Source organism: Podarcis tiliguerta, assembly GCF_965153285.1.
Source record: "Podarcis tiliguerta genome assembly, chromosome: 1".
Classification (NCBI taxonomy): domain Eukaryota; kingdom Metazoa; phylum Chordata; class Lepidosauria; order Squamata; family Lacertidae; genus Podarcis; species Podarcis tiliguerta.
Window position 1 is genome coordinate 130,046,922 of NC_139534.1, and position 17,114 is coordinate 130,064,035.

At 49.9% G+C, this 17,114-nt stretch overlaps 1 protein-coding gene across 1 annotated transcript; it reads right to left on the reverse strand.

Moving 5' to 3' along the window:
• Positions 1 to 207: 207 nt before the first annotated feature.
• On the reverse strand, positions 208 to 6,208 carry BMP4 (bone morphogenetic protein 4). Its single transcript, XM_083427027.1, has 3 exons — positions 5,892 to 6,208; positions 4,313 to 4,743; positions 208 to 1,544 (listed from the first exon to the last, which is right to left on the reverse strand). Exons 2-3 carry the CDS (start codon positions 4,734 to 4,736, stop codon positions 670 to 672), a joined length of 1,299 nt encoding a protein of 432 aa, XP_083283153.1. The 5' UTR covers positions 4,737 to 4,743; positions 5,892 to 6,208; the 3' UTR covers positions 208 to 669.
• Between the last annotated feature and the right edge of the window lie 10,906 nt (positions 6,209 to 17,114).

The window sequence follows — 17,114 nt, forward strand, 5'->3', positions numbered from 1 at the left end:
GCAAGCGAGTTAGCAATTAAGACAATGCAAAAAGAAAACGAGAGCGCGGCGGGGAAAACCTTTAGGGCTGGGGAGGGAGAAAGAGAGGAAAGAAAATACCCCCCCCCCAACAGAAATAAATGATATTTTTTAATAATAATAATAATAATAAATAAATAAATTAAAACTATAAAAGATATTGCGTTTACCTTTAAAATAATGACTCGCTTTATTTTTTATCTTTTAATATGTCGTTATAAATATATTTTGTCAAAATATATGATCATTATTGTCAAAACATTTGCACGTAAAGTCATAAATAAGGTCAAGGTGAACGGATTAAGGGATTTTTTTTTCCATTAATTTTTTTTTTGCTGGCGCGCACGCGCCGCTGGGTGAGCGGCATAGGTGAGAAAGAGAATTTATGGCATAACTTGATGTTCCTTTTCTTTTTTCGGAAAAAAAAAAAAAAAAGCACAGAAGGCCAACCCATTCTGGAACCTGGGAGGAGGAGGACAAGGAAAAGCAGCCCCTGTTCCCCGCCACTTCCATCCCTGGGAAATGTTGGACGGGGCGGGCTGGATGGTGAGGACAAGGGACCGAAGGGAGAGAACCGGACAGGGAAGAAGTTGATTTATCTTTTTTTTTTTTTTAAGGAAAAAAAATTCTCTCTCTCTCTGTTTCTCGCGTTCAACGACACCCACACCCTTCGACCACCATCTCCTGGTAATTCTTGAGGACCACCTTGTCGTATTCGTCCAGGTAGAGCATAGAGATGGCGCTGAGCTCGGTGGGGACGCAGCAGGCTTTAGGGATGCTGCCGTTGACCGAGTTGACCAGCGTCTGCACGATGGCGTGGTTGGTCGAGTTGAGGTGGTCAGCTAAAGGGAAAGGGCAGTCCCCGTGGCAGTAGAAAGCCTGGTAGCCCGGCGGGGCCACGATCCAGTCGTTCCAGCCCACGTCGCTGAAATCCACATAGAGCGCGTGGCGGCGGCAGTTCTTCTTGTTCTTGCGCGCGCGCTGGTGCGCGTGCTTGGGGCTGCGCTTGGCCCGGCGCGTCAGCAGCGACTGGCCCCGGCCGTCGTGGCTGAAAGTGACCAGCAGGGGCCGGAGGCGGGCCCAGTCTCCGGCCCCCAGGCGGCCCCCTTGAGGTAAAGAGCGGCTAATCCGGACATGGCTGCCCTGGTGAGTCTGTAGCGCGGGGTGGAGGGGCAAAACCTCCACAGCCAGCCCGTGGTTGGGCTGGCCGCCTGCGGTCCATCGGATAACGGCGGGGCTCACGTCGAAGCTCTCCCAGCGGCTCACGTTGTGGTGCACCAGGCGGGTGTCCAACAGGCGGGTAGCCAGGTCCTCCCCTCGACGGAGGGGCTTCATCACCTCGTAAATGTTGATCCGGTGGAAGCCCCTCTCCCAGGAGGACGCCCCGTCCTCGCCGACGATCTGCTGTCGGAAGAGCCGCAGCTCCGCCGAGGAGATGGCCTCGCCCGACGGCACGCTGCTCAGGTTGAAGAAGTAGCGCAGGCGGGCCGGCTGGTTGGCGGGGCCCGGGACTTGCTCGAGGTGCTCTGGAGAGGGGAAGGGGACCGGGAGGAGAAAGCAAGAGACAGGGCGGTTGGTGGCGGCAGGAGGAAGGAGAGACGGCAACAGACGCGCAGAACAGACGGCGCGGTTTGGGCAAGCCCGGACAAAACCGAGCGCGCGTGGGTTGGGTGGCTGGCTGGGTCAGCGTCACGGGGAGGGCGCGATCCACCTGCTAAAGCACCGGGCTGGAGAGGAATAATACCCTTATCCATCTCCTCCAAAAGTAAAACCTCACCACCCCCCACTTTTGTCCATTTCACCTGCCTTTTGGGTTATCGCCACCCCCTGGCCGGCCCAGTTTACTCGGGGGGAAAGGCTCTTTTGATTGCCAGGAGGTGTCTGCTGCCTAATAGAAGCGCGCGAGGACTAGAGGAGGAGCCCCGTCCTTGGACGCCTTGCGCAAAAGTTGCGCTGCGGGCAACAAGGCATACTTGGGGATAGCATTGCTGCGATCCTAAACGCGCTTTGCTAAGAAATGAAGCCAGGCCAGCGGGTGATCGGGCTGCAAGGCTGCGGTTCCTGGCCCACTTACGAGGGTGCAACATTCCCCCCCCCCCCCCCCGCCCAGCTTAAATCCTTAGGATTCCCTTCATAGTACAATACAGCCATCATCCTGCATAAGAAAGGGTGTAGGTAACTGCTCTCAGTTTAGGAGAGTCTTTGCTTCGAACTCAGATCATCTTGCTGGTAGAGGTTCGATCCTCCGCCCCACACACTCCGGCGCCCTCTCCCCACTCTGTTCTCTGCCCCATTGTAGAAGCCTAGTGGGCTGTTTGCTCAGGCACCATTTGTGCGTCCCAGCCCTCCGAGCACGCTCTATCGTTGTTACTTTTTTAATTTTTTTGCCCCACCTTACATGTGCACTGCGCTGGCCATCGAGCCAACAGCACAAAGGACACTGCCCGCGAGGAGGATGCAAGTACGCCTTTAGGATTCAAGAACAGGCCTTCCCATTGTCCCAGGAAGGGTTAAACCCATGCGTCTCTCCCTCCCCTCCCCCGCCTCTCTTTTAAAAATTACATCGGACGCTCTCCATTTAAGTGTAGATTTAGTAACTGTGAAATTCAGCCTCGCTGGATAGCGCCCTAGTCCGTGTATTGCGGGGTCGGGTGGCCTCTTGCGCTATCCGCCAAATTCGAATCAAGTCGTTGTTCTGTTATTTCCACATTCCCCCCCCCCTCCGTCACCTCTGCACATAAGCAGAGCGCATTGTGGCCTGTCCTTCCCCTATAAGTTCTTGCACGTGCTCGTGTGATCCATTCTTCACGGCCACGCACGCCCAGAGCACACTTCTCCTCCAGCTCTATCGTCAGCAGACGACTTTGATCCAAAAGGAGCTACTCTTGAGGAAACAGGTTGTGCCTTGCAATAGATGCCCATTTACCAAATACGGCTTGCGAGTTGTAATTTAATAATAATAATAGTTCTTACTAATACTGCAGAGGAAAAAGTGGGCAGAAGTGTTTTAAAGCTACGTTTCCTCTTTAAATTTATTGTTAGGGGAAAAGGAGATGCTCTCTTGGTGCGCGAAGCCCCCCCCCCCCCCAAAAAACCCCTCCTTTCTAATAACAGGGGTTGCAACCAGTACAGACTCCCGGCTCCAGTAGAAAGAAGCAAACTGGCTAGGAAACATTTGGATCCACTTGCAGTTGCATCTCTCTCTCTCTCTCTCTCTCTCTCTCTCTCTCTCACACACACACACACACACACACACTCCCCCCCCCCCAAACAGACGCAGTTTTACGTTGGTCATTAAAAAAAAAAATCCATCTCCCTCTCTTCCCTCCCTCCGTTTCCCAAAAGGAACAAGCGGGAGTTTTTTGGTTGGTTTTTTTTGTTTAAAGGCGGGGACGAGCGCTTTGATATTTCTCCATAAACTTCTAAGTTTGGTCCGGGAAGAGAGGAGGAGCGAGAGGGGGGTGGGAGTAACAGAACCGGAGTGAAATCTGGAGCAGCTGCTGATGGGCGATTCAGAGAGAGAACGCCTTTCAGTCCGTGCGCACGCAGGCCGACGTTCAACCGGAGAAAGGCGATTTAATAATATCGAATCATTTTAGTTGGCAATAGCGGTCTCAATCGTGCCAAAGTGGTCTGCAGACTTCTCTCCTCCCAATCGACGTACTGTATCCTGCTCTGAAACCAAGCGAGCCCACTTCTCGAGAGATCAAACCCTTCCCCTAAAACATAATGAGATCGTCTTTCTCGTATAAACGTTTCTCCAGGTCCCGGTTTCCGTGTGCGAGCGCAGAAATGCCCACACAAACCCCCCGCTGCCCGTCCTCCTTAGCTGCTTCCTGGGCAAGGGAGGAGAAGGACGGCACCCGCGCTCATCACGCCTCTCCATAGAGGGCGAGCCAGAGTCACGCCGGAGTATCACACTCGGAACCGGTTTCAGTCCAAATCCATCGCATCCACAGCCCGATGCGGAGCAGGGGTGAAGGAGGAGGAGAAAACGAACTACCCCTTCCAACCCCCCCCCCCAAAAAACCCAGGGGACACCTAACCCACCCAGTCCAACCCTGGAATCTTGCAAGCGGTGCTTTTAGCCCGGGTCCGGCCTCGGGCCGCCTGATCCTTTCAGGAGCATTTACTCGCAAGAAAGCCCCAACCGGACACTAGGAGGGGTGCATCAGATTTCGTTCCTCCCCGCAAAAAAAAATCAAATTCTGAAATCCCACCACCACCAATCACCATCATAATAGTCGGAGATCTACTCAGAAGCGCTCCGTGCGCCCCTTTCCAGCTTGCATACCTTCGTGGTGGAAACTCCTCACGGTGTTGGCGCGGCTGGTGGACTTTTCCGGGTACTGGAGGCTGAGATCCTGCAGCTTTTCCTCCTCTTCCCCGGACTGGAGGCGATAGAGATCCAGCATGTATGAAGGGACGAGCACCGCCTTGCTGGGCTGCGGCCGCCGCCGGAGCCCGAACATCTGGAGTAGGGTAGCCTCGAACCCGCGCAAGAGTTCATGGCTCGGGAACGGGCGGCGCGAAGTCCCCGAGGCGCCTTCTCCGTCTCCGGCCTCCCCGGCTCGCTGCTGCTGCTGCTGCTGCTGGAGATGGTCCCCGACAACCTTCTTCTTCCCAGTCTCGGCAGGTATCAAGCTGGCACGGTTAGTACCTCCAAGCAGCACTCGGCACAATAAAATGACCATCAGGAGTCGGTTACCAGGCGTCATGGTGTCTCTGTTGGGGGGGGGAGGGAAGGGTGTAGTTGGGTTGGGGGGGCAGAGAGCAGAAGGAGGGGAGGGAAGAGGGGGAGAAGGAGGGAGAAAGAGGAGCAAACAAACAAGGTCCGTCAAAAATGACACACTTTGGAAAAAAGTTAAAGAAACGCACATCCCAAGCTCAAAACACAAAGCAAAACACAAACCAGATCCCCCCCCCCGAAAATGCAGTGCAGGACCTTATTGGGACTTTACGCCCAGCCAATTAAGACTTGGGACTTTACGCCCCCCCCCCAGCAATTATCAACACCCCCCCCAAAAAAAAATTCTCCTCTGTTTTATCTGAGCAACGATCTGCGTAAAAATGGGGTCACGAAACCAGCTGTTAATACGCGCGAACAAAGTTCCGAAAACCCATCTCTGCTTTTCGCCCATCAAAACAGGGTTTTGCACTTGTTGTTAATGGAAGTAATATTTTTTTAAAATGCACTGGGAGAGGCTGGGAGTCGGAGGTCCCGGTTCATTGTTGAGCAAGCTTCCTTGGAAAGCGCTCTCCATAGCAAGTGTCTGTTGGAGCCTTCCCGGCTGCCGGCCGCTAGCCACTAGGTGCCCGCGGGGTAGCCCCGTCCGTGGGGGTTTGCGGGGAGGGGACGGGGAGATCTGCAGCCCCTCTCCGGCGTAAGGGCCTCGTGGATCGCGAGGGGAAGGGTGGGGGGATAAACGCGGAGGGGGAAGGACGCGCCTTCTCCAGGGTCTCCAGTCGTTCTTATTTACTTCGCATTTGACAAATATCCCCGTGGGGTAAAAACTAGATCTTCATTTTTAAAAAGGAAAAAAACACACACACTACAGTCCGAGCCGATGGGCGTTTACTTGGAAGTAAGCCCCCAGTAGGGCTTACTTTCAAGTAAGGGCTCGGAGAGATTGCACAGAAAATGCTCTCCCCTGAAAACAAACAAACCCAAAAACTGTTTCGAAATGAACCATTTGTTTTTAAAAGGAGCGAATAAAAGGACTCGGAAGTTTGAGAGTCCGGCGCTCGCTCACTCTCACACACAACAAGCTCCGTCTCTCTCTCCCTCCCTCCCTCTCTTTTTCTTGGTTCTTTTTCATCCTCCCCCTCTTTTAAACCAGAACTCACACAAGGAATGAGAAAGCGCTACTCACTGACAGAAAGCAAGGCATATAGAAACAGTCCATGGTTCTTGACAGCCAAGCGTGGAGCAGGACTCGTGGGAAAGCTCACGCGGGGAATCCGGAGTCAAGCCGCTTTGCGGAGCCGGGGAGAGTCAATCTATCGCTCCCTGCTACTGCTGCTTCGCCTTCTTCCTCTTCGTCTTCTTCTCCGGGCTGCGGGCAGGAGCAATCGCGCGCCACGGCTTGCTGCTCCAGAGCGACTCCTGGAAAACGAATATATTTGAATATAATGAAACTCCCGAGCAGGCTGCCTTCTGCTTTTCTTCCAGCCCCGGAGAGGGTCACGTGGGTCCGAGGAGCCAGCCTGTCAATCAGCGGGCCGCAAACTCCGCCTTCCTCCTCCTTCTCCTCCTTCTCCTCCTCCTCCTCTGTCCTGGGCTCTGCAAAGGGATGTCCCACCTCCTTGGCCTCTGTCAATCTCCCCGTAGCTTTTCCTTTCCTTTCTCTTCTACTTTCCTTCTAAAGAGAGGGTGTGCGCAGCTGAGTGTGAACTGCAACTCCCTTTGGCTTGATCCAGATGCGAGCCCAAAGCCTTCCCAGTCCAGGCTTTGCCTTAGGTAGCTTAGCATTGTCTGCACTGACTGGCAGCAGCTCTTGGGGGTTCAGACAGGAGTCTTTCTCAGTCCTACCTGGAGACGCCTTTGCATGGAACCTGGGACCTTTTTCATGCAGAGCGAACGCTCTGACCACTGAGCTACAGTCCCTTTTCTGCATGAGTGCTCCAAGACCACATTCAAAGGCAATTAGGAGGCGGCCCCCAAGCCACCCCCATTTTTAAAAATGCGCTGGGGGAGGGGACTTGCAAAGAAGAGATTGTTGTTGTTGTTTAGTCGTGTCCGATTCTTCGTGACCCCATGGACTGGAGCACGCCAGGCCCTCCTGTCTTCCACTGCCTCCCGCAGTTTGGTCAAACTCATGCTGGTAGCTTCGAGAACACTGTCCCACCATCTCGTCCTCTGTCGTCCCCTTCTCCTTGGGCCTTTCATCTTTCCCAGCATCAGGGTCTTTTCCAGGGAGTCTTCTCTTCTCATGAGGTGGCCAAAGTATTGATACCTCAAACCAAAATGACTCATCTTAAGGCAAAGGGGAGGTATGTACAGCAGCGCCTGTCCCTTGATGCCTGCCATCACACCTCTGCAAAGCAGGAATCTCAGCTAAAGCATCCATGGCAGATGGCTATCCAACCTCTGCTTATAAACCTCCAAGGAAGGAGAGTCCACAACCTCCAGAGCGAGAGATTGGACCAGATGACCCTCAGCATCCCTTCCAACTGTGGAATCCAATTCTGTGATTGTATGAAATAAAGGTATTGGTACACTCCATCTGGTATGCAAGCTGAGACCCTACCTGCCCGCAGACTGTCTCGCCAGAGTAGTGCATGCTCTGGTTATCTCCCGCTTGGACTACTGCAATGCGCTCTACGTGGGGCTACCTTTGAAGGTGACCCGGAAACCACAACTAATCCAGAATACGGCAGCTAGACTGGTGACTGAGAGTGGCAGCCAAGACCATGTAACACCAGTCCTGAAAGACCTACATTGGCTCCCAGTACATTTCCGAGCACAATTCAAAGTGTTGGTTCTGACCTTTAAAGCCCTAAATGGCCCAGTATACCTGAAGGAGTGTCTTCACCCCCATCATTAAGCCCGGACACTGAGGTCCAGCTCCGAGGGCCTTCTAGCAGTTCCCTCACTGCGAGAAATTAGGTTACAGGGAACCAGGCAGAGGGCCTTCTCAGTAGTGGCACCTGCCCTGTGGAACATCCTTCCATTATATGTCAAGGAAATAAGCAACTATCTGACTTTTAGAAGACATCTGAAGGCAGCCCTGTTTAGGGAAGTTTTTAATGTTTGATGTTTTATTGTGTTTAATATTCTGTTGGAAGCTGCCCAGAGTGGCTGCAGAAACCCAGCCAGATGGGTGGGGTATAAATTATTACTATTACTATTACTATTATTATTATTATTATTATTATTATTGAGTACCCACAGAGGTCCTAGTACAGGCATCCCCAAACTCGACCCTCCAGATGTTTTGGGACTACAATTCCCACCATCCCTGACCATTGGTCCTGTTAGCTAGGGATGATGGGAGTTGTAGTCCCAAAACTTCTGGAGGGCTGCGTTTGGGGATTATTATTATTATTATTATTATTATTATTATTATTGAGTACCCACAGAGGTCCTAGTACAGGCATCCCCAAACTCGACCCTCCAGATGTTTTGGGACTACAATTCCCACCATCCCTGACCATTGGTCCTGTTAGCTAGGGATGATGGGAGTTGTAGTCCCAAAACTTCTGGAGGGCTGAGTCTGGGGATGCCTGTCCTATTAGGAGGCTGGTAAAGGTAAAGGGACCCCTGACCATTAGGTCCAGTCGTGACCAACTCTGGGGTTGCGGCGCTCATCTCTCTTTATTGGCCGAGGGAGCCGGCGTATAGCTTCCGGGTCATGTGGCCAGCATGGCTAAGCCGCTTCTGGCGAACCAGAGCAACGCACGGAAACGCCGTTTACCCTCCCACTGGAGCGGTACCTATTTATCTACTTGCAATTTTTGGCATGCTTTCAAACTGCTAGGCAGGAGCAGGGACCGAGCAACAGGAGCTCACCCCGTCACGGGGATTCAAACCGCCGACCTTCTGATCGGCAAGTCCTAGGCTGTTTAACCCACAGCGCCACCTACCAGGAGGCTGGTAGGGTCCGACAACTGCATTTTTTTTTGTCAGATCACATGTTTGGGCTCATCGCTTGATGACCACGTCACCCAGTGACAACGTGCATGTGCCAAACGGGTTATCACCACCGATTTCACACTACAGAGAGGACTTGCCTCACACATGGGGCCAGTTCATCCATCAAAGCCTTGTTAGCACACAAGGGCCTCTGGACTATCTACCAAAAGCAGCTGAGGATGTGACCTCTCCACCCACACACAGAAAAGCATGGGAGATATGAGAGAGATGGGAATATGCCAGAGCCCATGTATTTTGCTCATCCAGTTTGCAGATGGCACCAAACTGGGAGCAGGTAGCTAATGCTGCAGAAGACAGAATCAGAATTCAAAATGACCTCAACAGATTGGAGAACTGGGCCCAAACTAACAAAACGTACAGGTGAAACTCGAAAAAATAGAATATCGTGGAAAAGTTCATTTATTTCAGTAATTCAACTTATTCCATGATCATCACAATTATAACAAATAAAGGCTTGACATATCTCACTTTGCATGTCATGAGTCTATCTCATATATTAGTTTCACCTTTTAAATTGAATTACTGAAATAAATGAACTTTTCTAATTTTTCAAGTTTCACCTGTATTTCAATAGGGAGAATTGTCAGGTTCTGCACTTAGGCAGGAAGAATCAGATACATAAATATAATATGGGGGACACCTGGCTTACTAGCAGTACATGTGAAAAGGATCTAGAGGTCTTGGTGGACCATAAGCTTGAGACGAGTCCACAGTGTGATGCAGCAGCAAAAAAAGCTAACACTATTCAAGGCCACATTATCGGAAGTATACAGTCCAGATCAAGGGAAGCAATAGCGCTACTCTATTCTGCCTTGGTCAGACCACACCTGGAGTCCTGTATCCAGTTCTGGGCGCCACAATTTAAGATGGATGTTGACAAGCTAGAATGTGTAGAGGAGGGCAATTAAGATGATCAAGGGTCTAGAAGCCAAGCCTTATGAGGAACAGTCGAGGGAATTGTGTATGTTTAACCTGGAGAAGAGGAGACCAAGAGGAGTGTGGAGTTGCAGTGCTCTTCGTCCGTGACACCACAGGTACTAACCAGTAGGTGCCTGCGATACTTGAAGCACCATATTCCAGATAGCACTGTGCTAACTTTCGTAGGAACCGAATTGGGGTGCCACTGAATTATGGTAGTCACCATGGTAATGAGTGTGTAGCTAGAAAGAGAATATTTCACATGCTGCCTCTTAACATATAGAGGCTAAGTAAAGGATACCGTTGAGCAGACTGATTTAGAGAGGATAAGTAAATTACTGGTAGTTGCAAGTACCTACCGTATTTTTCGCCCTATAGGACGCACCTTTTCCCCTCCAAAAATGAAGGGGAAATCTGTGTGCGTCCTATGGGGCGAATACAGGCTTTCGCTGAAGCTTGGAGAGCGAGAGGGGTCGGTGTGCACCGACCCCTCTCGCTCTCCAGGCTTCAGGAAGCTATCAGCAAGCCTGGGGAGCCCTGTGGGAGTTCCTGCAGGGCTCCCTAGGCTGCGGATAGCAGCCTGTTGTCTGGCGCGCGGGCGCCCTGAAGCAGAGCGCCCCGCGCTTCGGGCAGACATCGGCCAGCCCCACAAGCTCGGGGGACAGCGGGGAGGCGGAGCGCCACCATACCGCTGTTCCCCAACCTGGTTTGGTTTCCCCGACCTGGTTTTGGGGGGGAAATAAAGGAAATCCCCCCCTTTATTCCCCCCCCCAAAAACTAGGTGCGTCCTATGGGACGGAGCATCCTATGGGACAAAAAATACGGTATATTGTAATGCATGATGAAACTTTGTATTTTCCCGCAACCTCTGAATGGTTAAAGAAAGATTTCGGATACTGCTTTGTTGCTGAACAGGATGCTTTCCAAGGCGTAAGTTTGGATGCCAAGAAAACAGATCTTTGAAAGATTGCAATTACTTGAGTGATAACAGCAAAGATAAGATACATCCATACATTTTCCTGTCTCTGCTGTAGCAATTTTACGATGGGTTGATACTGTGTGGCATTAGATTAGATTCATTGTTGTTCTTCGTGGTTTAGGAACAACGTTGCTACGGTTTTATGTGATCTATTTATAAACTCTCATGGGCTGGGCTTGGGGAGTAAACCCTGAGGAAATATCTGTACCCCTGTCTTGTGCAGAGGTCAGCAAGCTTTTTCAGTCATGGGCCAGTCCATCGTCCCTCAGACTATGTAGAGCGCCAGACTATATTTTGGAAAAAATATATGAATGGATTCCTATGCCCCACAAATAACCCAGAGACGCATTTTAAATAAAAGGACAAATTCTACTCATGTAGAAACATGCTGATTCCCGGACTGTCCGTGGGCCGGATTTAGAAGGCGATTGGGCCAGATCCGGCCCCCGGGCCTTAGGTTGCCTATCCCTGGTCTTGTAGGATATCTTTGGGAGAAGAAAAGGGTAAGGAGTACAGTGGTACCTTGGGTTAAGAACTTAATTCGTTCTGGAGGTCTGTTCTTAACCTGAAACTGTTCTTAACCTGAAGCACCACTTTAGCTGCGCCGCCGGAGCACGATTTCTGTTCTTATCCTGAAGCAAAGTTCTTAACCTGAAGCACTATTTCTGGGTTAGCAGAGTCTGTAACCTGAAGCGTATGCAACCCAAGGTACCACTGTAAACCCTACACAAATGTGGAGGGGAGTCCCTAGGGATAGCATCTTGTAAGCCTTCTTCTGGCAACTCCTGCAGCCAAACTGGTGCCAAATGTCTTGCTCTGGTTTCCTTTGGACCACTTCAGTAAGACCGAGAGGGGGGTCTTGCAGGGGTGAATGACGGCGTCGTGACACCCGGGGCGGCAAACCACTATGTACGGCGCATGTGTGGCGTCACTACATACAGCGCATGCGCCGTACATAGCGACGCCGCACATGCGCTGTACAAAGTGGTTTGCTGGCGGCGCTCAAACTCCGTACAGACGGTGCCGTGATCCTCTGCTTGCGGCTGTAGCAGTGATGGAGGGATCTAATAAGGCTACAACCCCTGCAAGCACACTCCATTTTATCTCGAGACAGATGGACGCCAACAACAACAAACTTATAAACTTTGATTTTTCAAAATGGATTTTTAAACAAAATATTTATTGTGCAGTGTACGTCGGCGGTCTCCCGGAATGCAATATAACCTCTAGATTCCCAGCTTCCATTTTAAAAAAAGTTTCTAGAATTTGCAGAACCTGAGATATGAGGGAAAATGTACCATTCTTCTCATTTTGTGTGTGTGGAAAAATTAGCCTGGGGGATCATGGGGCAACAAAGCTGCCAGTAGCTACTACCCATGAGGTGTCCACAGCATAAACCTAAAGCCCCCCAACTAAGGATGGACCTGGGATAAGATAGCTCAGTCAGGAGAGCAGGACTTCATCTGCGGCCTAGGACCCACACACGTACGGGACCGCCTCTCCTGGTCTGCCCCATGGAGGACCTTAAGGTCCACAAATGACAACATTTTGGAGGTCCCAAGTTGCAAGGTGGTTAGACAAGTCTCAACTGGGGCCAGGGCCTTTTCAGTACTGGCCCCGACGTGGTGGAACTCTCTGTCACAAGAGACCAGGGCCCTGCGGGACTGGACATCTTTCTGCAGGGCCTGCAAGACAGAGCTGTTCCACCTGGCCTTTGGTTTGGACTCAGTCTGACCCTGATGTTTCCCTCCCCTTATGCTTTTGACTTTTAAAACGAGGCTGCATTTTAAATGGCATTTTAACCAGTATTTTAAATTGGTTCTCTCCCCGCCCCCCATTATGTTTTTACTGTAATTTTACTGGTGTTAGCCGCCCTGAGCCCGGCTTTGCCCGGGGAGGGTGGGGTATAAATAAAATTTATTATTATTATTATTATTATTATTATTATTATTAATCTCAGGGTTGTGGGTTCGAGCCCCATGTTGGGCAAAACATCGCAGAGGGTTGGACTAGATGACCCTCGGGTTCCCTTCCAATTCTACCATTATATGAAGCCAACTTCCTTGGGGTGTTTTCTCCCAACATGTCCTGTTCAACCTAAAACCTACAGGTCAGTGAAGTACGTACAATCTTTTATGTGGGGGTCAGAATTAGGGCCGGCGTCTTCGCATTTGGATGAAAGGCAGAAAATATATTTTATAAATTCAAACTCTTGGATGTTTTCTTTCTTTAAAAAAAAGTCAGAGGGTCTCCGTTTCTTGCTCTGAGTGACTGAGAGAAAGACAGGCAAATTCCACTTTTGTGGAAGCTTTCTGGAAGCCCTGTCCTCGGTGACATGCCATTTAAAGAAAAAAGCAAAAGAAAAGTTCCTAAGAAAGGAGCACGTTAAACATGGGCGAATAATGAGATTTCATGTTTGATCTGGGCTTTGGGGCTGAATCTGATCATCCCAATTATTTCCTTACGTACGTGTTCCGCTTTCCTCTCTTTTCTTCTTTGCAGAATGCGTTCCCCTGTAACGCTCATAAAACTACCTGCGTAAAGAAACAATCCTTTCTGATCGCTTTATGCTCAGCTGAGAGACCTTTGCACAATCCCTTTGCTGCATGAATCAAGAATTTTTCTCCTCCCCCCCCTCTACTGCCAGTCTCCCACCCCACCACCACCCTGATCAAACTCAAATCCGATTAGGAACTTAATCACCCCAAGTGAAGTAATGCAAACATATTGGGTATTTCCATTTCACAGAAACAGGGGTGGTTGTTGTTTTCTTTCTAAAGGCAAGGAAGAGAAAGGCGAGCTTTTATGGGGGGGCAACAGAAATCTGTCCACAAGGGCTCAGGGTGGGCAACCGACCTTTTAAAATAACAAACAAATCACTTGCCCAATCATAAAGCATTTCAAACCCACCGTTTAAAAGACTTGATTTCATTTTGTAAAAAAGAGAAAGGGAAAAAAAGTTCATCAATTGCCCATTCTGCTTAAGGCGATCAAAGCCTTTGCATTGTTTTGAAGTGCAAAAAAGTGACTCACCACAAACTATACTGCACTGTACAGAAAATAAAAGTTATAGAGTGAGATGGCAGAACATGTACAGAGAACTTTCTGCATGGAGGAGTATTCAAAAATATGATAGCCCTCTCCCCAGTCTATGGACCGAAGTGGTAAGGGGTAGCTCAGTCCATAAAGCATGAGATTCGGTTGGAGGATGGATGGCGGCTAACAGATTGAGGTTGAATCCTGACAAGACAGAAGTACTGTTTTCGGGGGACAGGAGACAGGCAAGTGTGGAGGACTCCCTGGTCCTGGACGGGGCAACTGTACCCCTGAACGACCAGGTGCGCAGCCTGGGAGTCATTCTGGACTCACAGCTGTCCATGGAGGCACAGGTCAGTTCTGTGTCCAGGGGAGCTGGTTACCAGCTCCATCTGGTACGCAGGATGAGACCCTATCTGCCTGCGGACTGTCTCGCCAGAGTGGTGCATGCTCTAGTTATCTCCCGCTTGGACTACTGCAATGCGCTCTACGTGGGGCTACCTTTGAAGGTGACCCAGAAACTACAATTAATCCAGAATGCGGCAGCTGGACTGGTGACTGGGAGCGGCCGCCGAAACCATATAACACCGGTCTTGAAAGACCTACATTGGCTCCCAGTACATTTCCAAGCACAATTCAAAGTGTTGGTGCTGACCTTAAAAGCCCTAAACGGCCTCGGCCCAGTATACCTGAAGGAGTGTCTCCACCTCCATCGTTCAGCCCAGACACTGAGGTCCAGCGCTGAGGGTCTTCTGGCGGTTCCCTCACTGCGAGAAGCCAAGTTACAGGGAACCAGGCAGAGGGCCTTCTCGGTAGTGGCGCCCGCCCTGTGGAACGCCCTCCCACCAGATGTCAAAGAGAAAAATAACTACCAAACTTTTAGAAGACATCTAAAGGCAGCCTTGTTTAGGGAAGCTTTTAATGTTTAATAGGTTATTGTATTTTAGTGTTTTGTTGGAAGCCGCCCAGAGTTGCTGGGGGGACCCAGCCAGATGTACGGGATATAAATAATAAATTATTATTATTATTATTAATCTCAGGGTTGTGGTTCGAGCCCCACACTGGGTGAAATACTCCTGCGTGGCTGGAGTTTGGACTAGATGACCCTCTAGTCTGTCCTGACTCTACGATTCTACAGTCTAGAATTCTGCAACTCATTTATGTATAGAACAAAATTTATATACAAGCGTCGGAAACCCTCCAAGCAGTTTGCGAAAATAGAAACTAAAACGTAGACATTCTCAATAAATTAACAGGTATTTGAAAACGTTCAAAAGATGGCGAAAACCAACAGCAGCTATGAAGCCATAAAACGCACATAAACCTCTACAGATCTGGTTTCGGCTTGCCTAAAGGAAAGTGTTTTAAGGAGGCTCTGAAAAGGCTCCAGCGAAGGCACCTGCCTGGCATCAAGTGTCAGGTAGTTCCAAAGTTTCATTTCTTACAAGCGGGGAATGTTATGTGGCACCATTAATGGTGCCCATTTCGCAGATTGGAATTAAAATACTATCCCAATCCACCACAATCCCTCCCTCTCTGGCTAATGTTCAGGTCTGATTGTGGACACTCACGTAGACTTAATGGCATAATTTCTCCACGCACAGAAGAGAGGCATCAGCAGGCTTGAAAGGGAACCTCGAAAATAATGGGGTGTGTCCAAATGTAGCTGCGTGTGGTCTGAACCTGCTCAGAATCCCCGAAATGTTGATTGAGTGTTGTGGGCTAGCTGCCACTCAACCTGGAACAGAGGCTCAGCCGGCCACAACTGGAAGCCAGGCATTTAATAATCTCAGAAGCATAGAGCTGCCAGGGACCATCAGGGTCAAGATCCAACCCTCTGCAATGCAGGAATCTTTTTGTCCTATATGCAATCCTGAGATTAAGAGATAATAATAATAATAATAATAATAATAATGTTATTATTTATATGCCGCCCATCTGACTGGGGTTGCCCCAGCCACTCTGGGTGGCTCCCAACAAAATATTAAAAACACAATACAGTGGTACCTCGGGTTACAGACATTTCAGGTTACAGACTCCGCTAACCCAGAAATAGTTAAAGCTATGGTTTTCCTAATAGTGATGTATGGAAGTGAGAGTTGAACCATAAAGAAAGCTGATCGCCAAAGAATGGATGCTTTTGAGTTATGGTGCTGGAGGAGACTCTGGAGAGTCCCATGGACTGCAAGAAGATCCAACCTCTCCATTCTGAAGGAAATCAGCCCTGAGTGCTCACTGGAAGGGCAGATCGTGAAGCTGAGGCTCCAAGACTTTGGCCACCTCAGGAGAAGAGAAGACTCCCTGGAAAAGACCCTGATATTGGGAAAGATGGAGGGCATAAGGAGAAGGGGACGACAGAGGGCGAGATGGTGGGACAGTGTTCTCGAAGCCACCAGCATGAGTTTGACCAAACTGCGGGAGGCAGCGGAAGACAGGAGTGCCTGGCGTGCTCTGGTCCAAGGGGTCATAAAGAGTTGGACACGACTAAACGACTAAACAACAACAACAACAACAACCCAGAAATAGTACCTTGGGTTAAGAACTTTGCTTCAGGATGAGAACAGAAATCGTGCAGGGGTGGCACGGCAGCAGCAGGAGGCCCCATTAGCTAAAGTGGTGCTTCAGGTTAAGAACAGTTTCAGGTTAAGAACAGACCTCTGGAACAAATTAAGTTCTTAACCCGAGGTACCACTGTAGTATTTTTAACTTCGTATTGCTGGTCGCGTGCTGTGAACACAAGAACACAAAAAAGAGCCAGCTGGATAAAACCATTGGCACATCTACCTGGCATCCTTTCTCCCAGTGGCCAACCAGGTGCCCAAATGGGAAGTTCACAAGCAAGTTTCGAGCCCAAGAGCCACAGCAAGGGGGTATTTCAGAAGTATTGCTGCCTCCAAATGTGGAGGCAGAGAACAGCCATCCTGGCTAGAAGGCATCAATAGCTCTTTCGTTCGTCAATTTGTCTTTTAAAGCCATCGGGCTTGGCGACTGTCACCGCTTCCTGTGGGAAGGAACACTCTTCCAGTAGAGATTCACCCAGCGTTCCCATTTCTCCTGCAAGGATGTTTTCCCCCAAACCACACCCACATCACATGTGACATCAGAGGCGTTGGGGAAGGTTTGGACACAGCTCTCGACGCACAGCCTTAAAATGTGCCCCTGATTTGGCATTGGCAAGGGAAAGCAGGCTTAAGTGCTTCTTCTTCTTCTTCTTCTTCTTCTTCTTCTTCTTCTTCTTCTTCTTCTTCTTCTTCTTCTTCTTCTTCTTCTTCTTCTTCTTCCCCTCGTAGCCGAGTAAGATTGTCTTCCATAAACACAGTTTTAACAATGAGTCCGTAAGTGACTGTGGAGGCCAATTCTGGATCTACACATCCTTCCACAGTGGGGACATTGGTTTCTGGGCAGAAGTTTCTCCCTTGCGTCCTGAGTTTGAGCTTCTTCAAAGCCCATGACACCTTTGGAAAAGGCTGTTCTCCAATTGGAGCGCTCGCAGGCAAGTGTTTCCCA